Source organism: Mytilinidion resinicola, assembly GCF_010093595.1.
Source record: "Mytilinidion resinicola strain CBS 304.34 unplaced genomic scaffold BDZ99scaffold_9, whole genome shotgun sequence".
NCBI lineage: Eukaryota > Fungi > Ascomycota > Dothideomycetes > Mytilinidiales > Mytilinidiaceae > Mytilinidion > Mytilinidion resinicola.
The window spans coordinates 265,645-290,724 of NW_022985445.1; the positions used below are offsets into that span (position 1 = coordinate 265,645).

The 25,080-nt window shown below is 51.7% G+C and overlaps 10 protein-coding genes across 10 annotated transcripts; 4 read left to right on the forward strand and 6 right to left on the reverse strand.

The window, feature by feature from the left end:
- Positions 1-142: 142 nt before the first annotated feature.
- BDZ99DRAFT_520012 (WD40 repeat-like protein) lies at positions 143-1,975 on the reverse strand (the record flags this gene model as incomplete). The annotated part of the gene is made up of 2 exons (XM_033725481.1): positions 143-712; positions 794-1,975. 2 exons carry the CDS (start codon positions 1,973-1,975, stop codon positions 143-145), a joined length of 1,752 nt encoding a protein of 583 aa, XP_033576880.1.
- Positions 1,976-2,139: 164 nt separating this feature from the next.
- BDZ99DRAFT_442256 (uncharacterized protein) lies at positions 2,140-7,532 on the forward strand. Its single transcript, XM_033717804.1, has 4 exons — positions 2,140-2,330; positions 2,454-2,621; positions 2,690-5,628; positions 5,885-7,532. The coding sequence occupies exons 1-4, from the start codon at positions 2,275-2,277 to the stop codon at positions 7,072-7,074; spliced, it is 4,353 nt and encodes a 1,450-aa protein (XP_033576881.1). The 5' UTR covers positions 2,140-2,274; the 3' UTR covers positions 7,075-7,532.
- A 2,323-nt stretch (positions 7,533-9,855) lies between these two features.
- Positions 9,856-10,615, reverse strand: BDZ99DRAFT_498154 (uncharacterized protein; the record flags this gene model as incomplete). The annotated part of the gene is made up of 2 exons (XM_033723562.1): positions 10,361-10,615; positions 9,856-10,229 (listed from the first exon to the last, which is right to left on the reverse strand). The coding sequence occupies exons 1-2, from the start codon at positions 10,530-10,532 to the stop codon at positions 9,856-9,858; spliced, it is 546 nt and encodes a 181-aa protein (XP_033576882.1). The 5' UTR covers positions 10,533-10,615.
- A 375-nt stretch (positions 10,616-10,990) lies between these two features.
- BDZ99DRAFT_570557 (acetyl-CoA synthetase-like protein) lies at positions 10,991-13,468 on the reverse strand (the record flags this gene model as incomplete). The annotated part of the gene is made up of 5 exons (XM_033728008.1): positions 10,991-11,945; positions 12,004-12,464; positions 12,638-13,157; positions 13,233-13,361; positions 13,459-13,468. 5 exons carry the CDS (start codon positions 13,466-13,468, stop codon positions 11,116-11,118), a joined length of 1,950 nt encoding a protein of 649 aa, XP_033576883.1. The 3' UTR covers positions 10,991-11,115.
- Positions 13,469-14,033: 565 nt separating this feature from the next.
- Positions 14,034-15,318, reverse strand: BDZ99DRAFT_299854 (uncharacterized protein). Its single transcript, XM_033714187.1, has 2 exons — positions 14,904-15,318; positions 14,034-14,847 (listed from the first exon to the last, which is right to left on the reverse strand). The coding sequence occupies exons 1-2, from the start codon at positions 15,088-15,090 to the stop codon at positions 14,045-14,047; spliced, it is 990 nt and encodes a 329-aa protein (XP_033576884.1). The 5' UTR covers positions 15,091-15,318; the 3' UTR covers positions 14,034-14,044.
- Positions 15,319-16,027: 709 nt separating this feature from the next.
- On the forward strand, positions 16,028-16,690 carry BDZ99DRAFT_299846 (uncharacterized protein). Its single transcript, XM_033714186.1, has one exon. It carries the CDS (start codon positions 16,195-16,197, stop codon positions 16,417-16,419), a length of 225 nt encoding a protein of 74 aa, XP_033576885.1. The 5' UTR covers positions 16,028-16,194; the 3' UTR covers positions 16,420-16,690.
- A 2,699-nt stretch (positions 16,691-19,389) lies between these two features.
- On the reverse strand, positions 19,390-20,439 carry BDZ99DRAFT_415885 (uncharacterized protein). Its single transcript, XM_033716770.1, has 4 exons — positions 20,037-20,439; positions 19,888-19,929; positions 19,787-19,836; positions 19,390-19,708 (listed from the first exon to the last, which is right to left on the reverse strand). The coding sequence occupies exons 1-4, from the start codon at positions 20,212-20,214 to the stop codon at positions 19,646-19,648; spliced, it is 333 nt and encodes a 110-aa protein (XP_033576886.1). The 5' UTR covers positions 20,215-20,439; the 3' UTR covers positions 19,390-19,645.
- Positions 20,440-20,615: 176 nt separating this feature from the next.
- Positions 20,616-22,123, forward strand: BDZ99DRAFT_462565 (EXS-domain-containing protein). The gene is made up of 4 exons (XM_033719872.1): positions 20,616-20,821; positions 20,874-20,923; positions 20,974-21,668; positions 21,724-22,123. The coding sequence occupies exons 1-4, from the start codon at positions 20,731-20,733 to the stop codon at positions 22,052-22,054; spliced, it is 1,167 nt and encodes a 388-aa protein (XP_033576887.1). The 5' UTR covers positions 20,616-20,730; the 3' UTR covers positions 22,055-22,123.
- A 550-nt stretch (positions 22,124-22,673) lies between these two features.
- Positions 22,674-23,502, forward strand: BDZ99DRAFT_570561 (uncharacterized protein; the record flags this gene model as incomplete). The annotated part of the gene is made up of 2 exons (XM_033728009.1): positions 22,674-22,710; positions 22,772-23,502. 2 exons carry the CDS (start codon positions 22,674-22,676, stop codon positions 23,323-23,325), a joined length of 591 nt encoding a protein of 196 aa, XP_033576888.1. The 3' UTR covers positions 23,326-23,502.
- A 128-nt stretch (positions 23,503-23,630) lies between these two features.
- Positions 23,631-24,988, reverse strand: BDZ99DRAFT_570562 (uncharacterized protein; the record flags this gene model as incomplete). Its single annotated transcript, XM_033728010.1, has 3 exons — positions 23,631-24,664; positions 24,720-24,884; positions 24,948-24,988. 3 exons carry the CDS (start codon positions 24,986-24,988, stop codon positions 23,935-23,937), a joined length of 936 nt encoding a protein of 311 aa, XP_033576889.1. The 3' UTR covers positions 23,631-23,934.
- Between the last annotated feature and the right edge of the window lie 92 nt (positions 24,989-25,080).

A 25,080-nucleotide genomic window follows, 5' to 3' on the forward strand; every position in this document is an offset into this window, starting at 1 on the left:
CAATCCAGCCAAGTGTCTTCGCACAGTTCCATCTGTTCAGGGTTGACGACCTTCACTACATTTTCATAATTCAGGACGCTGTCTGAGGTGACACGGTACGGTATTAAACCTGCTATGCTAGAGGCTCATTCCAATCTCTGCTCTAATCGCTCTTACTCTCCTCCCCGCTATCACTGCTCTCTAAAGCATCGGCGCCGACGACAGCTTGCTCCTCCTCGCCCTTCTCCTCTGCGGTTCCAGACATGACAAAGCTTGTTAAACAGGTGATCCTGGCGCCTGTCTCGTATGTGCCTAGTAGCGTGCCTACCTGCTTCGCGTCTGTACTATGCTCTAGCTCTCCGGCTTGGATGCCCCATATCCGTACGGCTCCGTCGCTGCTTCCGGTGACGACGAATAGCGGTCCGTTGATGAACGGTGCGAGGATAGTGAAGTCTCTGATCCGTCCGGCGATACCAGCGAGCGCGCCGCCGAGGGTTGCGATTGGAGAGAGAGAAGGAAGGTCGAGTGCGGGGCCTTTGTTGGGGAGTGAGGTATCAGGAGCGGGGGATGAAGAGGGAGAGGTGGTAGGGGCGGCGGTGGGGTAGAAGAGGATGCGGCCGTCTTCTGTTGAGAGGGCGAGGATGGGAGTAGTAGAAGCAGTTGAGGGGAGATAGTGAAGTTGGTGAAGTTTTGTCCTGGGGGTGGGGAGGATTAGGGCGGAGGGTTTGGAATCCTGAGGGCGTTAGTCAAACCCAATTATATTTATATGAAGCAGAGGAAGGAGAATAAAGAGGGAGAGGGATAGAGAACATACCATCCCAAACACCACCACCCCCCTCTCAAACCCAACCACGTACTCCTCCCCAGCAGGGTCCCACTCCACCTTCCTACCCTCGCCGGTATCCCACCGCCCCTCCCCAGCGGCAGCGAGTAAGTCCCGGCTGAAGTTCAACACGCCTGCCTTCTTTCCCGTAACCAAATTCCACAACCGCATGCATTTTTCGCCCTTGCCCACGCTCAGCATGAGCTTCAGACTCGGATGCACCGCGATGTCGTTTACTCCAGCTGGTACTTCGCCCGGCGCAGCAGTGTCTCCACTCGGCCGCCCCACCGCCTTCGGCACCGGCGCACGGATAGTCGATAACGGCGTCCAGTCGCGAGTCCGGGTAATCGCAATCGTGTTGTCGCCAGCCGCACTCAGCAATTTGGCTCGTGTCGGGAAAGCGAGGCACGTGACAGCAGACAAGTGGTGCAGAAGGGCGCCAAGTTCGCGGTTGCGGGGGTTCTCGGAGATTGATGTCCCAGCTAGTGTGGGGAGTTTCGGGATTGAAGAGGGGTTTGGCGGGACGGTAGAGAGGTTGTAGAGGTTGATGCGCTCGTCGGCGGAGCCGGTGGCCAGGAGGACGGATTGGGAGGTGTTGGAGCCGGGGGTGGAGGCGGATTTGAGCGGCGAGACGGCAAGGCATCGGATGGAAGAAGTGTGGGCGGTGAACAGGAAGGTGTCTGTGAAGGAGAGGGTAGCTTTGGAGTCTTTTGAGGGAGGGTCTTTTTTGGTGATGGCTGAGCTGGTCCCATTCGTGGCGTCTGCAACCTTGCTCTTTCCGTTGAGTTTAGAAGTCGAATCATCCTCAGTAGCTTCATTACTGGTATCTTTGAGTTCTGGCGCATCTCTTGGTTCCGGGATGGTTCTTGAAATGACTGCGGTAAAGCCGTGGAGAGTCCTCTCGTATGATCCCGTGATTATTTGAATAGTGGCTGAATCGACATCCTCTCCTAACTGAACAACCGCTGACTCGAGGACGGCATCCTCGACAACTGGCTTCTTCTTCTGGACAGTTCCGTTCTCTTTCTTCGGAGCATCCCCATTGCTCTTAATAGGCACAGGCTTCACCGAGTTTGATGTTTGGCGTGCAGGTTTGCCGGCGTCCTGTTTCCCTCTCTTTGTGCTCGCGGGTAGTGCGACGCCATCTACACCGTCCAGTTTCCGTTTCGCCATGGCTGGTTTGACAATAGTGTGATATTGCACTGTGTATGCGGTGGTCTCGCGGTGAGGTGCGGTGGTGGTATTTTTTTTATTCTGCCACACTTGGGCTGACCGCCTCCCGCGATAAGACTGGCACGACTGGGCAGTCTCTGGAATCAGGCCTTCTCTCCCGACACCACCGTCTATCTTGTGCTCGGTGCCATCACGACTTCATCACTTTCCATCAACAAACCCTTCCAGCTCCGCCCCAAATCATCGCCCTGGACGTACTCGCGAATGACGGATGTCGTTCAGGCAGGTTCGGCCTTCATATGTCCCTAGACGAACTTCGTGATGCGACAGCCAGGGCGAAAAAGAATGAGATCACGTAAGTCACGCCCGATTTTACGGTCGCAGAACGCATTTTGCGATAGAACTGCACGATGCGAAACCAGAAAATCGCTCCGTTTGTTTTGCCCCGGCGTGGTTGTGCTTATTATCGGCGTTGTAGTTCCTGTGAGCTCTCCCGCAAGCGTAAACTGCGCGAGCTCTACGCCTATACCACCTTCCTGAGCCCCCAACACCACCCGCAGCCCGCGCTCGGCTTCGACTTCGACTTCTTCGACCACGAGCCCAACGAGCATGAGCTGCACTACTTAGATGAGAATGACATCTCCAAGTAAGCATTCCGTTATTTAATTTGATTGAATTAATTATCGCCGTTCGCAATGCTAATGCCGCGTGCAGAGGCCGTCACTTTCGCGACTCTACCTTACTCTCACCCTACGAAAATGCAAAGCTGTCACCAAAGTCTACCAGTCTATCAATTACCAAGCCTCTGGATGCGCCCTCTTCGCCCGCGCCTGCTGCCAATTCCCTCCAGGTCGCCGCCGGTGAACGCCCCAAGAGAGTCTCTGCCTCGCCGTCGCGACACCAGCCTGCTTCGACCCCCGAACCTTTGACTGCCAATGACGCGATGCCCAAACGGAACCTGAAATCCTCGGCGAAGGTATCAAAGTCCACTCAGGCTCCATTGGACCATGCTGCGCCTGATGGTGTCGAGGATTCGGACGCGACCAAATCCATTACTCCGAAGCCTGATGAACCTACCCACGACAACGATGATAACCAGGCAAGGACCGTATCTGAAGAGCCATCTGTGGACCCTAAGAAAGCTATGCCAGAGACAGTAGACGACACAGCCAACCTACCAGACTCTGCCCTTCCCAACCACGACTCTGAAGCACCACCTCAACCGCCGCAAGTCGTGCACCTACCCCCGAAGAAAGAACAAGAGAAACGCTTGGAAGACACGACGCGTGCTTTGGAAAAGACGGCTGAAAGGGAGCGGAAGGATGACGAGAGGCTGGGACTACCTCATGCGGGAGATCTTGCTTCTTCGCCGTCGTCAACCATGGGCCAGTCGACAGCGACCCCTCGACCTAACCAACGCTCCCCTGACACAAGCCCGGAAGAGGAGACGTTCCCCGATGGAGTCTCGCAGATAGCAGGTGGATCGACAGAACGGAACTCCAAGGGACTGCAGGTCAATACTGGAAGAGATGCGACGCCGGAAACTCCTGATGCGCAGACCCAACTGGAGCGCGAACAAGCGATTCGAGAGATGAGAGACTCTACCAAGGATAATGGTGTATCAGGCACTGTCGGCGCGCATTCCCTTGCCGACTCGCTCACTCAACACGCCGAGGAAATGGTCGATGATGCCCAGGCGAATGAAGGCCTTCAACAAGCGGATACTTCTCAACAGCATTCATTGCCAACTCCATCTACGACCGTCGCTGATCATCTAGAATCAAGTCAAAGCAAACCGGATGTCGTTCCAGTAGAACCACAAAGAACTCCGACCAAGCAAACCACGCCTCCCGCCGATGTCGAAATGGAAGATGCGCCTGACCTTGCAACGAAAGATACCCAGTCGGCAATTCGATCGCCGCCCACGCGCATGGTTACTCGTGTTTCATCTGGAGCTATGCGGCAAAAATCGGTTTCAGAGATTCTGGGCGAGACCCCACATGCCGGTGGTACACTAACTCCCAGATCTGGTCCTGTGACGCCATCTCGTCCACGCCCTGCAGAAAGCAGACGCAAGTCGAGAGCTTCGACCATAGTTATTGCCAAACCGGATGTTGCACGCCCTTCCAGCGCTGTCCAATCACTCAACGAGGATTATGCTGCGCTTCGAGGAGCTTCCCAGGACGAGAGCAAGGATTACCTCCAGGGATTGTTTTCGTACCAAGCACACCATCCGCCTCGATCTACGCCTCTTCAAGAGCTGCTTCAGTCCGCGAGGAAGACTGTTACCACCTCAAATACTCTGGCCACATTACGGGAATGTCAAGACTACAAGATACTGAAGCGCGTTTACCAGTTGCAGAATGCCAATCGTTGGTCGTTGCGACAACTCCAGAGATGTCGAGAGCCGCCTCGGCTCACTAGCCACCTCGACCATGTTCTTGCCGAGATGAAATGGATGTCCACAGATTTCAGGGAAGAGCGGAAGTGGAAGCTTTCACTTGCTGCCACTATCGCCGAGTGGTGTGCCGATTTCGTCAATAGCAGTCCAGAAGAGAGGAAAATTAAGCAGGTCAAAGCCCGACGACCACCACATGCTCCAGGAAACGATGAAGATATGGCGGATGCCCCTACGCCTGATCTTATCGCTTCAGGACCGAATGAGACAGAAAACGAGTCGCTACCCGATGACGACGAACTCCTTGCAAAATTCGGCTCAAACCCCCCTTCGGGCCTCTTCGCTTTTGGGTTCAACGATGTCATGATAAAGATGGATCGAACACCTTATTGGGAGGAGACTCTCCGACAGCTGCCCGCTTATGAGCCAACTCTGGAGACTGATTTCAACGATGCATCGGCAGCGCTGATATCCGAGCCGTCTATCCTACCTGTGTCAAGACTAGTCACTAGCAAAATGAAGTCGCTCGTCAACGGCCCTCCTCGAAAGCGTAGTCGATATGATTATGATCAAGAAGATGAGCCTCCCAGTCGTCCGCTTAGCAGATCACAAACAACCACTGAGCATTCGATGCCCTCAACGCCCGGACGCCGCTTTAACAGGAATGATCTAGACCCAGAAATGACGGATGTTGCTCTCTTTAATCCGGAGAACAAGCATGTGCGAGATCGAATCCAAGCCGGCCACGCGTTCCGACCGCCTTCCGAGTTTGCCATGCCGTCGACCAGTTTCTTCGAATCTCGGGCATCGTCTCAATGGCTTTGGGAGGAGGATCAGAAGTTGCGGAATTTCGTCAAGGAGTATACCTTCAACTGGTCGTTAATTGCGTCTTGCATGGCGATGCCCTCGATGTTCACTTCCGGCCCGGAGCGACGAACACCTTGGGAATGTTTCGAGAGGTGGGTGCAGCTGGAGGGTCTACCGGCTGAGATGTCCAAAACTCAGTACTTCCGAACTTACCAGTCCCGACTGGAGGCTGCGCAACGAACGGTCTCAGCTCAACAGCAGGCCTTGCAACAGCAGCTGCAACAACAAGCCCAATCTGCCGGACAACCACTGTCGTCACAGGTGCGGAGGCGGACTACTCAACCCATCCGGGTGGAAAGACGTAAGAATAATCGCTATCTTGCCATTATTGATGGAATGAGGAAGCTGGCTCGGAAACGCGAGTCGGCGGCGCACAAGCAGCAAGAATGTAAGCTCCACCACTATTCTACTACTCGTCATTCTTGTTCTACGCATCTCAGTGGGCGGTACACGGTAGTAGATATCCCTTGGGCGTGGTCTTCTTATTTGTCTTACCTCTTTATCTTTGTTTTTGGACTTTTAGCCTTCGAGCGAATGTGTCTTTCTTGCCTGTTTTATGTCTGTCAATAATTTTATTTCTCGGCCGCTGTGTTGATGATCATGGTTTCTTCATCGTAAAAGATCACGTACTAATAATGTTTTAGCTGCCAAAGCTGCTCAGCTCCGCAAAGCACACGAGCCTACTGCGCCGAAGACAAGCGTCCATACCCCGCAAGAGTTTAGCCGACTTCATCATGAGCGAAACGAAAAGGCGCGCGAGAGACAGGAGCTGTACCGCCAACAAATGCAAAGGCAGGCTGCCGCTGCACAACGCCAACCCCAAGCTCCAGGACAACCCAATCCAGCAAATGGTGTCGGCCAACCTCCGCGAAACAGTACTCCCAATGGAACTCACGTTCCAAGCCCCTTATCGACCACAACCGCGCAGTCACAAACTCCCAACGCGAACATTCGAACTGGATCACACCCCGGCCAACCCGTCATGCAGGGAAACTTCCCAAACGGCAATATGTCCGGAATGCCTATGGGGGCCCCTAGTATCCCTCAAGCCCCAATGCAGGCCAATATGCAGAATCGACAGGGCATGCCTCCTCCGGAAAACGTCCGGCTCGCCATGCAGCGGAGTCAGTTCCCAAATACTAATCAACACCAATTCCAGCTTCAGCAACAACAAATCAACATGGCTAGTAATTTGGCTGGAGGTATGAATGGTGGCAACGGCATCCCCAACCAAGCAATGATGGCTTCTATGAGCGGCCAAGGCATGAATGGTAGCCCGAACATCTCTATGAACGGCATGCAAACGTCAGCCGGATCTCCACGGATGGGTCAAATCAATCCGGTCGGCTATCAGAATCCCTCCCGGCCTCTCTCCAGCGGCCATCTCCCAGTCCTCGGCCAATACATGCAGCAAGTTCGTGCCCAGCACCCTGATTGGACACAGGAGCAGGTTCAGAAACAAGCGACGCATATGGTGCAGAAGACAGTGCAAGCTGCGCGCAACTCGGCCATGAGCGCGGCCACAGGTTCGGCCTCTGGGATGGGCTCGCCCATGCCGACTGGGAATGGCTTCATGTCTAGCGTCAATGGGAACGGCGGAGTTGGTGTTGCAGGGTCACCAAGCCCAAATTCAGCGCAGTATCATACGCAGATGGCACGCCAAATAATGAATCAACGACCGCAGACGCAGGGACAGGGACAGATGGGACAAGGCGGCAGCGGCAGTCCGCAGCTTGGCAATGGGAGACCGCCATCCAGGAGTGCGAGTGGGACTCCAGGCACTGCTGGTGTGCAGAGCCCCGGATTGAAGCAAGCGCAAGCTGCGAGAAACTGAGGCATAGACGTTGGTGTTGTATATAATTTCTCTTTTTCTTTTCTCATTCTCCGTCTTTTCTTTTCTTCTCCGGCGAGCGTTTCTTGCTGGAAGGACGGATGTCCGGTTGGGTGGTGGGTCCCTTGGGTTGTTAAAGATTGGCGTTATGGCGATAATATGCGAACAGAGCAGCGATGCTAGTTGTTTGGCTCGGTATGCATGACGGACCGCAGGGGTCGGTCTAGTAGAGCTACTGTATGCGGTGGGCTTTCGGTGTAGCTATTACCCATGTGGTAAAGCTAGTCGCATCCAATATTGAAGATGTTCAATTTCGGAACTTTGAAGTTTCTTTCACTAGGATCCTCTGCTCATGCACTAAATCTTCGTGCTGACATGATATTGTTGCCTTTAACTTTGCTGTACTGCATTCACTGACTCCCAGTCTCTAGTCGCCGGATCCTACCTTTGTAAATACCTCGACAACGCTCGACAAGCTACCTTCTTCCCGCCATCACCTCTTTTTTCAACGCTCAACCCACCACAATCAGGCTCGTGCTATCCACTACAGCTACTACACCCAATCTACTAGAAGACAATGCGTACCGCGCAGACCTGACGGAAGTCGTCGGTCCGGCTTCTCTTGTAAGTTCACTCTCACCAACTTCATCTTGTGCATTATAATAGACACTGATTACTTTCCATCGAAAACGCAAGCGCCACGCTCCATATAACGTCTTCTTCACTATAAAGAAGAAGAAGGCCAGCGTCCCTGTCCCCCAGCCCGAACCCAAGCCCGAATGGCAACCCACCAGCTCTTTCCGCTTCTTCGACCTCCCGCGCGAATTGAGGGATATGGTATACGACCACGCCCTAGCCCCGATCACCTCGTCCGACACACCCACCGATCCCAAGACCTGTCTGAGATAGGCCCCACGCCGTCATCCCGCAGCATCGCCAGGAGTACCCCACTAACCAGCCTCTCGTCAACGCCGCGCTGCTGCAGACCTGCAAGCAAGCGTCCGAGGAAGCGAAAGAAGCGCTGTACCGCACGCACACCTTCCTCGCCACCTTCGACTGCGCCGAACAAGCCCTGCAAACAGCATCTCCACTTTTAAGGCGGTTGAGGCCGAGCTCGACGGTCTAGCCGACCACCCGCTACCTCGACGTTCCGGCGCACTTCCACCCACGGGGGTCGGGCGCGACCCGCTTCCCGCCGCGCTTCGCGGGGCGGGTAAGGGAGGAGACGAAGGTGTGGCATGAGTGGGACATTGCGCGCATCCAGAAACTTGTCCTTGTCTTCGATATCACCAGTGAGCCGTTCTTTCAGTCGCTGTTTGAGCGCGACGACTTTGCTGATGCTGGCGGTGCTGCGGGCCGCGTGAGAGCGTTTCCGCAGAAGTTCGGGGGGTTCCGTTATGTGCCCGCGCTGAGGGAGGTTAGGGTGTGCGTTATGTATGAGGTGCATACGAGGTGGGGAATGTTGATTGAGCGGGGGGTTATGGCGCCAGTGGCGCTGGGGCTGGGGGTTGGTTTGAGGTCGATTGTGGAGGCGGTGCCGAGGGGGGTTGGAGGTTAGGTGAGTTGGGATGGGGGAGGGGTGTGCGGTCTTTGATGAGGAGGCACCGGTGTAGGAGGAGGGGAGTTATGTGAAGGCTGTCGGGGAGGAGGCGATGAGGGGGGTGGCAGAGGGGGTGGAAAGCAAAGACTAATACGAAAACCCTCTTCTTGCCTGCAGGCCACCCCGTCCGATCCGGGCTCATACACCTGTCGAAATGGCATAATCGTGAAGAACGTTTTAAACCCGGAGGACCTCACTTACCTTTCTATTAGGCTGTTTATAAGACTGCAATACTTATACTCTAGATCGCGTTCTTTTAATACCTTCCCTTTATTATCTATAAATGCTAGTCTCTTATACTCTGTCTTTTAGCACCCCGACTTTTCCCTATAGTGTTTCTAGAACTTATCCCTCTTAAAAAGACCTATTACTTAGATAAATAGCGTGTTCTCTTCTAGGTCTTTAGGGTCCTTGCCTTCCCCTAGAACTATAGTCTTAAATAGACTATTAATATTAATAAAGCTAACCCTGCAAGGGAAGTTCCATTTCTTGCTATCCTTAGAACTAATAAGAAGTTGGCCTTTTAGAGATATTGCGATTAGAATATTATATATAAAGCCGGCTGTGATTCTAGGGGTAGATTTCCATTTTTGCTAATAGCCTTATACGCTTGTTAAGCCTAACTGTTATTCCCTTCAAGGTAGACTTTGTTAAATTTCATCTAGTTATTATGCTAGAAAGTCTCGCGCACGATGTCTTGTAGAGTCCGCCGTTAGCATCAACAGAAAGAAATCAAAGGGAGTGGAGAGGGTGGAGGCGGAGGCTTTTGTGAGGGGGATGGATGATGAGGGGGTTGATGGCTGTGAGAATGTGAACGTCGATGAAGATGTGGATTGAGGGCGAGGGGGGAGAGCGTGGAATATACGGGATCCTGGCACGGCGAGGCTTCTGGAAACTGGAACGAGACGTGGTAGGGCACTCGGAATAGGACGTACTAGATCCCCTTTCCCTTGATACCGTTGGATGAAAAAAGCACACCCCGCCTAAGATTAGGGGGACCGGAAAATAAGCCACGTTATATACTTCCAACAAATACAGCAACGGGCTCAACTAAGTCATTTGACACTCCACATCCTTCACCTCCAAGTATTGCAGCAAGTCTCATCACAAGTTCCTACTCTCGTTCAGGACAATCCGCAGACGAATCCGACCTAGCGCAGCTAACAACTCTCCTACGAACCCCCTCAACTCTCCTCCCCACCCCCCAGCGCCTCCCTCAACTTCCCCCTCAGCAACTCAGCCAACATGCCCACATCCGGCGGGCCCCCTTTCCCAATGATGCTTTTGTCCGGCGCGCCTACTCTGATGAACTTCACCGAGCGCCTTACACTCTGCGCATCCTTCTTTTCTGCCTCCAGCTCCCTCACTTTCTCTAAGATTTGGCCCTCCATCTCCATTGGCACTTCACGGCCCAAGATCATCGCCACAGGGATTCTGCGATCCTGTGCTTTACGGGAAGCGTTGGAACCGATGCCGGTTTCTTGGGGGACGGCTAAGTCGCCGGCTAGGAGCCGCGGGAGTTCGGCGAGGGCGTGTTTGATTAGGGAGTGGTGGACGGCTGTGGGGTGTGTTAGCTTCTGAGAACGAGACGGGAGAAAAGGGAGTATAGGAGACGTTGTAAAAAGTAGAAGTGGGGTAAAAAGAATAGGGGAATGTAAGTAAAGAGGGGAAAGGAGTGTGCCAACAGACTATCAAATTCCGGCACGAGTAGCCTCGCGAGCTGGACTCCGACTTGCTCGTAGGCACCTATCATCGCTATGGGGATGCCGGGGGTGTCTGGGTTGGATGAAGATGAAGGAGCGGCCAGCGCGTCATGGGGAGTAGTGCTGGGAAGGGAGGATGAGCTTGTGGCTTCTGCCATTTCGAATGGTATCTTTTTTGCTGGCTTGAGCGTGGGTAGATTTGGAGAGATTGTACGAAGGAAAAGGGAGAGAAAGATTCGAGGTGAAAACTTTATATGTATACTCGCTCGCGGCGGCAATCGGATGTTTGTGAATAATATCAAATATATGAGATAATATCTAGATCTTGGGTGATTCGGCAATCGGCGAAGAAAGGCCGACCAGGTAGTACTTTGTAAGAATTGGTGAGCTCGTGATACAGAAGAATGAGAAGTCGTTGGCCTTGGAGAATTTTACTGTTGGGGCAGAGCAAACGAAGCAAAGGGAGCTGAGATAATTCGAGCAAACTCGGGGGAACTTTCGTGCTAGTGAGTTCTATAATTGGTTGAATTGGAGCGAAGGGTGTCTAGAGTTCGGCGAACCAAAGTATCGGATTGGTGGCTTGTGTGGATTTAGAGGTCTAATGTCAATGATGTATACCTGTAGGACCTCATACATTATCGCGAGTCGAGGTTTGGGAAGAAGTCACCTGACTATAGACTCGACTTTTATCATGTATCATCCATATTTTCAATATTCGACCCAGTCACTTCTTTTTCTTACTCATAACTTCGCAACACTTGCCCTCAACCCATCCAAATCCTCAACTGTCCACTCTACATACCTATCCTCCCCCTCCAACCCCTCCACCTTCGGATGCCCTAGCGCATGCGGCCAAAACAAAATCTTATCCACCTCCTTCTCCGACTTCCCCTCCGCTTCAGCCCTTTCCCGTATCTTCCGTATATCAATCCCATCATTGCGTAACGGGACTTTGTTCTGCTTATTATTATGCGTCGGCGCGACGCTCGAGCTTATTCGCAGGAAAATAGGAACAGCATACCGCGGCAACCTCGCACAAGCATAAGCAAGAAGTGCCGTATAATCAAAGCTATCTCGAAGCTCCGGCGGTATGAACAGCGCAGCGCAGCCCGCGCGACCGTCGTAGCCGGGTACTTCAACTCCGTACACATTCGCTTCCATGACGCCAGGGAAGTCGCCGAGTGCGTGGGACACTTCAGCCGTAGACACGTTCTCGCTCTTCCACCTGAAGGTGTCGCCAAGGCGGTCCATGAAGTACCACCGCCCGTCTGGAGTTCTCCGAAGGGCGTCGCCGGTGCGGTAGTATAGGTCCCCTTTCTTAAACAGGTTCCGCTCGAACTTCTTCTCCGTGGCTTCAGGATTCCGCCAGTAGCCTGGGAATGCAGACTCCGTAGAGATCTTGACGATGATTTCGCCACCTTCGTCGAAGGGTTTCGGGGACGCAAACCCAGTGATAGGATCGCGGACGATGGCGTTGGTTTCGTGGTCGATTTCGACGGGGATGTAGGCGTTGCGGGTTAGGAAGCGGATGATGGCGCCGTGGTGGCCGACGGCGGAGGTGAGGTAAGGCCCTGGAGTTTGCGTGAGTATTGAGAATGTGAGTAGTGAGATTAAGGGAGGGGATCATACCCTGACACACATTCAACAACCCAAACACGCCCTCTGTGCTGTTGAAGAACTCGCCCACCTTCTTGATCCCAAATCGCTCCACGAACCGCGACCATACATCCGGCCGTAGCCCATTGCCGAACATCAAATGCACTCTATGCTCCCGATCTCTCGGGCTTGGGGGCGCCGCAAGCAAATACCGTGCCGTCTCGCCGACATACACGAAAGCAGTGGAGTCGGAATCTCGGACCTCGTCCCAAAAGCGCGAGGTAGAGAATTTCCTGCCGATGCAGACGGTTGTGCCGGTTATCATACAGCTGATGGAGACTGTGCAGCCAGTGCCGTGGTAAAGGGGCATGCAGTCGTACCAGCGGTCGCCGCCGGGGCCTGACTTGATGCCAATGGCGCCCATGCGGGCGCTCGTGAGGGCGTCGGCGCGGGCGATGGGGAAGGGGCAGGCTTTTGATTTGCCGGTTGTGCCGCTGGGAGTGTTAAGATGTGGTCTGATTGAAGATATGGCCAAGGGGGTTCACAAATGAGGAGCAGACTTTGGTTCTAAGAAATTTGGAGCACGTGACTTGACGTATGTTGAAAGAAATGGATTATGGAGCTCGCGAAAGAGAAAGACGAAACGGCAGAGAAGGGAAATTCGTACCTGGTATACAATAATATCATCGGAAAATCTCCCTTAACCCCCTCCCTTAACGCATCCTCCGGCCTCCTGGGCTCCAACCGCCTAATCTCCCCCTTCTTTCCCTCATCCAAAATCACTATCCGCATCCCCAACTCCCCCTCAATCCTATCTCTAACCTCCTCAATTCTCTCCCTACACCCCGTGTTTTCATCCACAATAAGCAACTTCGCGTTACTAATCTTCAAACAATGCACCAACGAATCCCCACTCAAATTGTAATTTATCAGCGCCGGCGCCGACCCCACGGCCCATGAGCCAATCATGTTAAACATGAACTCTGGGCGGTTGGTGAGGTAGAAAGCGACCAGCTCAAGGGGTTTAAGCTCGTTGGCGAGGAAGAACTGGGCGTAGCGGCAACATTGCGCGTAGGTCTCGGCCCAGTTGTAGCAGCCGTCGCGGGACCAGATGCATTCCGTGTGGGAGGGGAGGCGGTTTACTTGGGCTTCGAAGAAATACCAGAGGCTTACGCGGTTGGCTTTTGCTAATATGTCCCAGAAGCGTCAGAGTTGAGACAGTTGAGATTCGAAGATAGGAGCATGGAAAGGGTTCGCAGTACCAGCTGCAGCAAATTCTTGGTTCGATTTCCAAATCAGATATAGGCGCTTTGCATCTTGTGATAGAGCTAGTTTGGCATCTAGATATGCGGCGGCTGCGGTGGTTGCGGCGGTGGTTGCGGCGATAGTAGCTATACAAAGGAGAGGGTTAGCCGTTTGGGACGTGAAGCAAGGAGGTTTGAGTGGTAGCACAGATCGTGCACATGGACAATGCTATTGTCTACGTACCGAGCGCCATATCTGCTGCCCCCTTCGCCTAATCGAACTGTAACTTTGGTTCCAAAAAAGCAGCAATCACGTCAAATGTAGCGGTGAAGAAGGATTAGCAACGAACGCAGCAAACAAGCTCGGGTTATGAAGAGCTATTGGAATTGAGGAGGTAGCATGGTGGATAGTATTAAGATTCGTCATGACTATCATATGAGGAGTTGCCGTGTTACAGTGCCGCTGTGTCTGCTTGTGCCGAGGCGATTTGCAGGATTCTGACAGCTTCCCCCGGACGGAACAACCCCACACGCTGATCAGTACATATAGTGGGCCGCTAGGGTGGAAAGGTGGAGTATTGTATATACAGTGTTAGTGTTAGGATACAGTGGTGATTCAGCTGATGCGGTTTCAGCGATTGAAGCTGACGCTTGCAGCACCATCAATCTATCTCACGATGTCTCGATCTCATCTCTGGAGAGGTCTAGAATACATTACAGGAAAGCCTAACCGAAACGCTAAATATCAGAACATTAGCCTCCAACGCCTTCATAAACAAAGATCTACTGCGCCAGAACAATGCCCCTAAACCCACGAAACCTATCATGCTTCAAAATGCCAATAAGCCCGCAAACATAAACAGCGAAGCTACAATCACATACTTCGTCGTAGCTAGCGACAATACTGATGCCGCGCCGGTCGCAGTGGCCGCCGCTCCAGTAGCCGTTCCACTCGCCGTCTGACCAGACGCTGATGCACCCGTCTGCGAAGTGCCTACAAGTGCTGTTGACGCCGCAACAAGCTCCGTTGACTGATCTTTCGCCGACGAACTAGGGCCTTCAAGTCCACCCAAGGGCGTAGTCGTAAACCCTGCCGCCGATTTTGAACTCTTAGGACTTCCCGTCGTACTGGCAGACGCAGTCGCAGCGCTTGCGTCCCCAACTGAACTCGTCTTAGATGCCCCACTGCTCGCAGCAGCAGCCGTACTCGCCCCCGTCGCAGCAGCCTTCCCGTCACAACTCACACTCCCTCCAAGATTCACCACCATCTCCACCCCCGCCACCGAATCCACAAGCCCGTTATCATCTTGGAATGACTTGACCTCGAACGCCTCTCCCTCCTTCGGTATCTTCATCGTCGCAATATCATTGTTCCCAGGCTGGTTATAGAACAAGAACGCGTACTTCCGCCCATCGCCCGTCTCGCCGAACGCGCCAGGCGGCTTATATTCTTGAATCGCGGTGGCGTTGGACGAGATGGAGGTGATGTCGAAGTCGTATTTGAAGTCGGGTTTCGCGTAGTGCAGGGTCCGCGCGGAGTCGCAGGAGATGTCGAGCAGGACGATGAGGTATTTTGTGGCGGTGGCGATGCCCGAGGAGTCGCCGAAGGCGAATTCGGGCTCTTTGGCTACGTCTAGGGGTGGGTGTTAGTAGGAGTATCGATAGAGGGGAAGAGGAGGGGGAACATACCTGCTTTCTTGAAGGTCGTTCCGTCTTTAAAGCCGTTTTCGGGGTCCCCGACGTAGGAGACTTGGAAGGAGACGCTGCTAGTCTCGAAGCCGATGGATAGGTCGGCTGGGATGCTGCTGTTCTGAGCATGAGTTCGAACAAAGAGTGCTGCGGCGCATGCGAGGCGAGTGAGGTATGTAGTCAACATATTGGAAGATATACAGGTTCGAAAATCAGATAATCGAAAGGTAGGTCAAGACGTATTACTTTCTGGAAGAAGAAATGAAATCGCTTGAACAATTAGAAAACAAATCAAGGTAGATGCGCAAAACATTCAGATCAGATCGTTAATGCATTCAACTTTGTGCGCACCCATCTCATTATATATCCCCCTCACTCCAACGCCATACCAAGCCCCAAACCTACGCCACACGTCGCGACAACCGCCGCGATGCAGGTCTCAAACTACAGTTAAGCTTAATTTGGTGCGCTCATTAGCAAAAATACCAAGCGCTGTGAGGGCGAGAGAGGCGCAGCTGTTTTGAGAGTGTTTCACGCAGGGCGCTTCCGGCACTCTGGCAATCCGACGGTATAGGTTGCAAGTGCCCAACACCAAACTTTCTTATTTAGAAGACCTGTGCCGCATTTTTGCAGCTCGAGAATATTCAGCGCTGGAAAAGGAGGTATTTTGGGATTGGCGATCGGGTTGGGTGTTCTGTCTGATGGCGGCGAGGATGCAGAGTGGAGGGGATGTTTGAAACGCCAACATTTGTGCGTTGTACGATGATCGGGTGGGTTTGCGAGTTCGTAAGTTTGGATGATATTGGTGTATTGTGACCGAATATACTCATTGTGACCATCAGCGAACTCTTGAATGCTGGTTCGAGAGGTATTTCGAAACGCATTCACTGTTATTTGAAAGCACGTGACATGCATCCAAGTCGCCCCCACGTCTGATTTAAGATACATCCTCTTAGGCTTTTGATACTCTCTTACCTGCTGTGAGTGATGCCTCAAGGACTTTTAGTGATCTGTGGGATGTGTAGTATCACGTGATGTTTCTGATCCTGCCAGGCTCGTCTTAGCGGTAACTGCTAACCTCATGCCTCAACTTGGACTCATACCTCTCAATCAAACACAACGCATTTAAGTTTCCCAATCTTCCAATATACTCTTAGAAACTCCGGACGGAAACATAGTCAGCGAATTTCAAGGAGGACTCTCAGTCATCAGGATTTCAGAACATGCTGTTGTGAAGTGCGGATATGGTGTCACCGAATCCGAAGCCCAAAACCAGCAGCAGGCATACGAGATGATCGATACCGCAATTATAAAGATTCCACGCGTCTATCGGTTCTTTGCCCTTGAGGATACAGGGTATATTGTCATGGAATACATCAACGGTCAAGAGCTATTCTCGGTCGAAGACCCGAACGTCTACTTGAAGGCAATGGTAAATGTTTTGCGACACTTCGAACAAGTGCAACATGATAAGCCTGGACCTTTTCACGGAGGACTTGTGGTGGGCCATCTTTGATTAGACTATGACTCAATCATCGCCCCCGCAAGCATATTCGATGTCGAAGATTACTATGATAGAAGACAATTGGAAAAACTACAGCACATCAACCTGAAACATTATCCGCTGATCTTCTGCCATCTCGATATCGCCCCTCAAAATATTTTGATGCTAGAGGATGGGTCTCTGTGCCTTGTTGATTGGGCCTCCGCTGAGTTTTACCCTAGACTGTTTGAAAGATGTACCTTAGGACTTAACAGAAGAAAGGAGGGTGACTGGAGTGTCAAGATTCTTGAGCTTATGGATGATCTCGATGAGGGCGAATTATTTCAGACTCGGTTGTTAGAACAAGCTTACTATCTTGGAGTCAAATACCAATAGTGAGTGGATTGCTGTAAGCTAGGTCACCTTTCTAACGGTAATAGCCACTACCCCAAATTGAAAAGGAAGCAAAAGCCGCTGCTAGGAATGATGGCCCTAAAGAGAACTGAAAAGAAGGACTGCTATAGGAAAGAGGGAAAGCAAGACGCAACACAGGGGATGTCAACTCTGTGAAGGAAATGCTTCTACTCCTTCCGCTCCTCCTACTCCTCCCACTCCTACTCCTCCTCCTCCTCCTCGTCGCCATACCACTCTTCCCTCCAATTTTCCTCGCTCTGAAATCTGCCCTCACGAATGTCGTTAGGTTTCTCCGCCCCAGTAAGAGAGTACCACTTCGTAAAAAAGTCCCAAGCGTGATTCAGTGCGCCCGGATGCAAGCTGAACACATCTGGCCTTGATGCCATTTTGAACAAGAGGGTGTAGCTAATTCAAGTCAGCCACACTTGGAGTTGCTGGCATAGTAGCTGCCTACATGCCTAGCCAGTTACAACTTCTACAGAGAGGGGTTGGGGTACGGTGGCCTACCGTGCCTACCGTGCCTACTGCTGTCTCTAATTAGTGCTTCTGCCTACGCGTACAGTCACTTCCTACGTAGTATATAGTTTGGCCTTCGGGCCCCCGAAATAAGACAGAGTTCACGTCAATTTGCAACCTGAGTGCCACAAGCAATGATATTCGAATAGCATGCTCATACTTCCAATAGTGGCATCCAGAGCCACCACCCGAGAACAGGTATCGGTGAAGATGCCACTCATCTCTTATCATATTATCGAGGCTCCTAACCTCCACGGCAGTACCGAGCTCGTAATCCTTATGCTTGATCTCCCGATGACGACCGGTGATAGTTCACTAGATTCCAGATGAGTTTGCTCCGTGTCTCGTCCGCATCGGTTCTCATGTCGACTTTTACCGCACGATTGCTATCTAAGAGTAGAAGTATTGTGACATGGTTTTCGCTGTGGGGTGAGTCGATTCCCCATGACCCGGTGGTATGGATGACGACCCGAATTATCCTGAGCATGGAAGTGTTGTTTCGAAAATAAGCAATGTTATAGTCCTCGTAATGAGCGACAGTGTGGGTAATGGAGGCAGACGTGGTGCTTGCGCCTGGGAAAGTTGCAGTCGAGGGATTCCCGGTTGAGGCTGGAGTATAAGCGTAGGGCTGCATGGCTGCGGTCTCACGAATTCCTAAGACTGGAAAATCTTTGGAAGAGTTATACAAGTTCAGTTCCGTACAGTAGGAGCAACAATGGAGGATGGAATACTTGAATTTATTCCTAAACCCATTGAGGGCCAGAGCGTCGTAGCTTTGAGAGTCACAATGTCTCTCTCGGCTTGTTGTGTTCCCGAAAGCAATCGCCAGTGCTTCAGTATTCACTCAGGTTGAAACTGATGTGAACTCTGTCGTATTGTGGATGCCGTAAAGGCGGACTATATAGAGGAACGAGATGAACTACCCCTTGCGCTCCCTTGGTCGTTCCCTTGACAGCAGGGAAGCACCACAACTCCGTAAGTATGAGAAAGGGAGAGTAAGGGATACCTAGGGGGGTGGTGTGCACGCACGTGAACCGTATGAGTTGTTGATCCTAGGTTGCTGCAACTTTCACAAAGCTCTTTCTCACTGAACAAACCATAACAGGATTCTCGCACTGGGAAGGTAATCGTGTGTATCTGACGGTAACACGGGCATTTCGTGGCGCGAACTATGAATCTCGGGTTGAGTGTAGACAACTTCTAAGTTATATGCGGAGTATTTGAGGCTAAAAAGATACATCTAGATTGAAGGCGTGCATGTCATAAGGAATATCACGCGCATGCTTCCACAGGCCGTATCAGGCTAGCCGTAAACGACACTCATCTCCCAGATTCAGACCTGTGGTGTTCTATGAAACACAACGTCTTTGCGTAAGTACAAGTCCTTGATCTTCCACAGGTCACGATGGCCGGAACTGTCACGAGAGTATGCAAGCGGGGAACATAGCACTCATCCAGTTTGCGTCCTTTCTTTCATTACGGTCGTCAATGCCATGATGTCTCATCATTAATATCTGAAATCATTACCTAAGGTTTCGATCCTTGGACGCCTCACATCATCCTCATCTCGCCTCCCCACCCACGCCCTCTTCTTCTCAATCGCCACATAAAACTCCACCACCGACCCCCCCTTACTCGAAATCACCAGCACACAATCACTAACGCACAACTCATACGCAACCTCACACAGCTCGCCCATGGTCAGTCAGCCCGTCGTGATAGCAGCGGTCTGCAGGGCGCGTCGTTTGACATACCGGGGAAACCTGCTGATAGCACGATGGAGGATTCGGATTCGGCGACACCATGATAATCCCCGTCAAGCCCCCACCTCGAGATTCGAGGTCGTCTTGATACGACTCGCGAAGTCAGCGATGGGCAAATGCACCGTCTGCACCTGGAGCTCGCGCATAGCCGGGCGTGTGAATGCTAAACACGGGGCTAGGCATTGGTACAGAATGGGAGGGAGGTCACGGTTGTGATACGGTGCCGAGACTTACTGATTGTAATAAAGGTTGCTGGTATCATGCTCTTCGATCAAGCTGAATTTGACAAGTCACAGATTACTCTACATCTCTCGCTAGCTGAGGAATGTGGAAGCGAGTCACATCACGGACGCTCTGATTCTGAAATCGGCTCCCAGCGCGATCGAAGTTGCTCCGTAAATATATCATACAGTTTCGTAATGGTGAACCCCCGTATGAGCGTTGATATGTGAATTTGATTCATTCATATATTAAGTCTAATAATGCCGATCAACGCATCGCAACGAAGCTTTTTGCGGAAAAAGATATCGAAAATCTGAGTCGAGGAAGGAGATAGACGGTCATGCTCATTTTCCCTTCGGGTTGTTGTAGTGGGATTCGTAGAATTTCTCGGGCCAAACGCCATCGCCCTATGTTGCAAAACTTCATCAGCCTCGTTGCTTGGTCATTGGAAAGGAGGATAAATTTGGGGCGAAATGGAGTCGTACCTTCTTCCTCTGACTCAAGAAATTCTCCTTGAAATACTCCGTATCAACACCTGAGAAATGTCAGTTGGGGCTCGTAAGGATTGTAACATCCAGGGCGGTACCCTTGGGATCTTGGTGCCGTGGTGTTTCATCGTTCGGGTCGCCTGATAGATATCGGCGTTAGCAAATGTTGTGATGATAGCGGTTTGGTAAAGGGAGGTCCGTAAAGTTTTGGGAGCAGAACGGAGACCCCGAGAGATATGGCCCATACCGCGCTTTGTCCCCGTGGCTGGTGTATGTGTCCTCGCTCCTCCTCCTGATGACCATCTGTCCTCTATCCTCTTGACGGCAGTTGTGCGGAAAATGTTGGCTGGTGCAAGGTAAAAGAACGCTCCGACGCAGCCTGTTCCAATGGCAACATTCCGGATGATGCGGGGTGTGAAAGACATAGTCTAGATATGAAAAGTATGATAGAAGGGGTTCTGATGAGAGATTTTGGGATTGAAGAGCTCAATAAAGTTTCTTGCTTAGGAAGAGTTTGGGGAAATGGTCGTTAGCTGGGCGTTCAGATACTATGTAGCTATGATGAGATCACTAACGGTAAACTCTAGACCCTTGGTAGCCTTTTCTCAGGGGTTTCCTATGTCATTCTCTTTGAAAAGTGAATATGGGCGTCATCGACCTCTTGAATTCTATATTTGGCTTAGCGAGATCTCACGTGGCTGTAGGGCTGAGGCTGAATCTCGGCCGCTTCGGGCTGGGAACTCCTTGGCGTGCTGAGGGCTACGCAGCATAGAATAAGACGGAAGGGGCAGGCGTCTGCGTGTCCATAACTTTTCTCAACACCACGCCTCTATCTTGAACCAACTCACCCAAGTCGCTCTTTCAACGCTGGATGCCGGACACGTTGCACTGGAGTGGTGGAGTGATTTCGTATAGGGGAATCAACAGCAGCCTTCGACAGGATGGACGGTGATCCAGCGGTTGAGCCAGAGTTGGACGCCTTTAGTCGCATATTACCTTTGCCGTATAGGGTCGCATTGATTATAGTATTGGGTATGCTATTCTACACGTATTGGAGAAATGGATGATGGCTGACTATCTCCAGGTGTATGGGCATGGGGACTGAATCTACACTACCTCTCACTTATTAAGATTGCACGTTTCCTCAATCGCACGAGCAATCATACATGCTAATATATAGACAGGATGTACCCGCATTGATTCGATATCCCTCGCGGGCCTCTCCGACGCACCCCCCTCATCATCTCTCCTGCTACCGCGTCGCAACTTTCCTCACCATCCCCCTCGCTATCTCCCTCCTCTTCTTCTGGGCCCTAACCCATGGCTCCGCCGCGGCAGTCCAACGATGGGAAGTCCTTCCACAATTATACCTGCTGGTCTTGGTCTTGGCGTTTGCGCTTCCTATACCATTCCTCTCGCGCTCCGGCCGCTTTCGCACTCTCGCAACATTCAAGCGCATTAGCATCGGAGGACTCGCGGAGGCGCAAGATGGGAAGTTCGGCGATATACTGCTCGCTGATGCTCTGACGAGCTACGCAAAAGTTCTCGGGGATCTCTTCGTCGCCCTGTGCATGTTCTTCTCATCAGAACACTCTTCGACAGGGCGGCCAGATCGCGCGTGTGGCGGGAAATTCATAGTACCTTTTATTATCAGCATACCTAGTTTGATACGGCTGCGGCAATGCTTGATTGAATATTTCAGGGTCCGGAATGGGAATAAGAGGAGTGGTGGCGTGGCGAGTACGGGATGGGGAGGGGTGCATTTGGCGAACGCGTTGAAATACTCGACGGCGTTTCCGGTGATTATATTGAGTGCGTTGCAGAGGGGTTATGATCCGGCTAATATTGGGATGAGTGAGGCTGGGTTGTTTCGGTTGTGGTGAGTGTAGAAACTTCCATGAGCTTGAGGTACGGCTGCTGACCATTGCGTATAGGCTGTTCTTTGTTTTCTTGAATTCCTTTTACTCCTTCTACTGGGACGTCGCCCGCGATTGGGATCTCACCCTCTTCAGCACCCTCCAAGCCCGCAACTCCCCCGAGCATCCCTATGGCCTCCGCCGTCACCGCTACTTCCATGCTCCGGAACTTTACTACGGAGCTATTGTGATAGATTTTATGCTAAGGTGTACCTGGAGTTTTAAGCTCAGCCCGCACCTGGACCATTTCAACGACCTAGAAGGCGGGATATTCCTTATGGAAGCACTTGAGGTGCTCAGACGGTGGATTTGGATTTTCTTTAGAGTTGAGAGTGAATGGGGTGAGTAACCATTTCTTACCCCAACCTGACCTACCAGGCTGACGGATTCTATTTGCTGACGCTCGAAAACACAGTCCGTAATAATCGTGGCCCAGCGCCAGATGATATCCTGCTTGGCGATATGGCTAGTCTGAAGTACGACTCTGATTAAGGTTTTTCGAGTTTGGACCCTGGATTGCGTGTTTTTACGGCATAGCATAGCGACTATTGGAGCTGCTATTGTAGGTGCATTTATAGTACGGCGTTTGAGCGTGGTGTTCTGTCTTACATAGATACCATGCATGTAAGCTTCCAATTTCTATGAAACTTTATGCTCATCTTGTGCACGTGCATGCCAAGACCCGCAGCTTCATAAATCGACCGCGCGTCGCGTTCAGAACTCTTCACTATTCATGACAACTTCCTTTCACCTCACTTGTTCAATATGGGTTGCAAAAAGAAGACTTTTATTCCGCTAGAAGAGTTTGAAAAGGGTGAGGAAGGGGAACCCCGGAGTGAATTGTCTGAAGACATCCTAGCAGCGGACTCCCGAGAAGCGCCAATGTGGGCTTTTCTGCAGACATTCCCATTTTACTTAATACTAATATCCTAGTAGAGGCTCCACGAAATCTCCCAATAGTCTGCTCAATGTCGTTCCTGCATCATACTCTAAAGAAGAGCGAATGTCGGTTTTCTCCATGAATTCATCTCTCCAAATGTCGCACTGATCCGGCATTCTCAAACAGCGGCCTTGACAACCAAAGTAAATCTCCCTTGCTGCGCCTCCCTAGCAACATCCGTAATCGCATCTACAAATACGCCATCGAAAGCTGTTGGACACATTAGCTATGTCGTACGGGGAGAGACACTACCCCTCGGCGACTACTGGGGCGTTCGCCAATCTTCCTACTTTCAACGCGTTCATCATTCTAACCAATACGGCGGCTCCTACTACACCTTCCTCCTTGACCCGCGATCTCCACAGATAAACACACTCAGCTATCCAGAGATAAGTCGCCTCCCACTTGACTGCCGCCAGCTGTATAAGGAGACTGTGCTACTGCCGTATGACTCCAACGTATGGTCGTTTGAAGATGCGCACGTGTTTAGGCAATTTGTGGAAAAGGATCGCAAATGGCCGGTGGCGCAGCGGAGAGCGGTGAGAACGGTTATGACAGCTAGTGAGCTGTATGTGAAGGATCTATGGAAGAAGCTGTTCTTGCGGCTGGAGAGAGTGGTCCTCCGGGGCCGGAACGGGGAGCTCACATGTAGACCAGCTGTTGAAGAAGCAGGATACTAGTGGGAAGGCAAAGGGTAAAGGTAAAACGACGAAGAAAGCCGGAGGAACAAAGAAGAAAAGGGATGAGTGAGGGGGATCGGAGGAGGGAGGGGAATACATTTCCGGCAAGGTGAATGTGCAAGGAGCGGGTTGGAAGCAAATGGAGGAGCAAAGTATGTGCCACCTGTCCCATAGGTGTAAACGTCAGTATTCCTGAAATACATCTATTCAATGCACCACCCAAGCACATTTTCATACTTCCATCGATCCACCAATTGATCGAGATCCTGAGTTACAGGACTTTGTCTGTGAAGGGGGATGTTGAGCCTTAATTTGGCAAAATTGTACACTCAGCCTACAAACTCGAGAACATTGATTCTAGATAGAGAGGCGGAGGCCCCACAAACACAAGGATCTTTGAATGAAACTGACGAAAGCTGCAGGAGCCTGGAGTTGACAGTATGACAAAACCTGGGACAATGCCGCAGAAACCCAATCTCTAAAGGCAATCTTCTCTCTGGCACCTAAAAGAGACCATTATGCCGCTAGAAAAAAAGGAAGTATGGAGACTTGATCCTAGTCCTCATACCATGAGGTTCCTCTCAGCAGTCTCTTCGTGCCAGAATCGTCTCAACCTTGTGTGCTCTTCCTAGACCTCAGAACACGAGTCGTCACAGGCTCCGCGACCCTTGATGAATACTTCTCGTCCTCGCTCTCGCCTACAAACTCCGACTCATTATGTCCAAACCCACAGCCTTTAGGAAAGACATCAGGGTCCGTCCTCTCCAACGCCTCGAACCCATCCGCCAGAGCCTTCGACACCTCCTCTCCCACATAATCCCGTTTTGCAACATTGCTTGTATGAGGCACGATATCGTCCAGCTCCTTCTCAGTAGCGCCCCACCTAATCGTCGTTGACTTCGGAGCAGCAGTGATCAAGGACTTCATCATGGCCACGAGCTCCCTCGGCGCCTCGGTGGACATACCTTTGAAGAACTCCCGCAGCGGGCTGTAAGTTACTTCTTCATAGTAATAGAACAACACGTGCAGCTCCTTGAGCTTCGGCATGTAGTGCAGAGCGCGGTAGCTAGCACGTTTCATCGTCAAGGGCGGCTCCTTTACCCCGTAGATTGGCACGCAATGCTCTAGCGGATTGAAGAAGTGCCGATATGTATGGTCATAAATATATGCTTTCGCCCTCGTAAGATCGAACATCATGACAAGCCGCTGGATCTGCTCAATATCCCAGTCATGCTCAAGAACCTGGTACTTGCCCCATAACGTGCCCTCGTAGAGAGGAGGGAAGGGTGGATTCCATCCGCCGTCGAAGTGGAATGGGATGTCGAAGTGGCGGGCCAAACTGAAGGTGGCGAGGAAGGTGTGCGTGCGGTAGAGGCCGTCCTTGGCTTCCTCACTCACGTGCTTGGAGTTCGCGAGGCAGGTCGAGGAAGGGAAACAGGCCGGTAGGTTCCCAGGGAGGCAGGGGTTCCGTTTCGAGTGCAGGCTGAGACTTGGTGGCTTTGGTTGTCTTCTTACTCTTGCTAGAACTGGCGTCGTCATTATCTACGCGCTTACGCTTCCTGTTGACTGGATTAGTATGGCTTATCAATGGCATACTTTGCGATTGGGAGAATGGAACGTACTTGGGGTTGAACACATCGGCCTTCGTAAAGCCAGACCGCATTTGCATGTAGCTATGTAGGAGTAAGGTTTGTGGCGTATATGAAGCTATCCGGGGTTGGGTGGTGCTTTCAAAAGGGTGGATAGTGAGAAGAA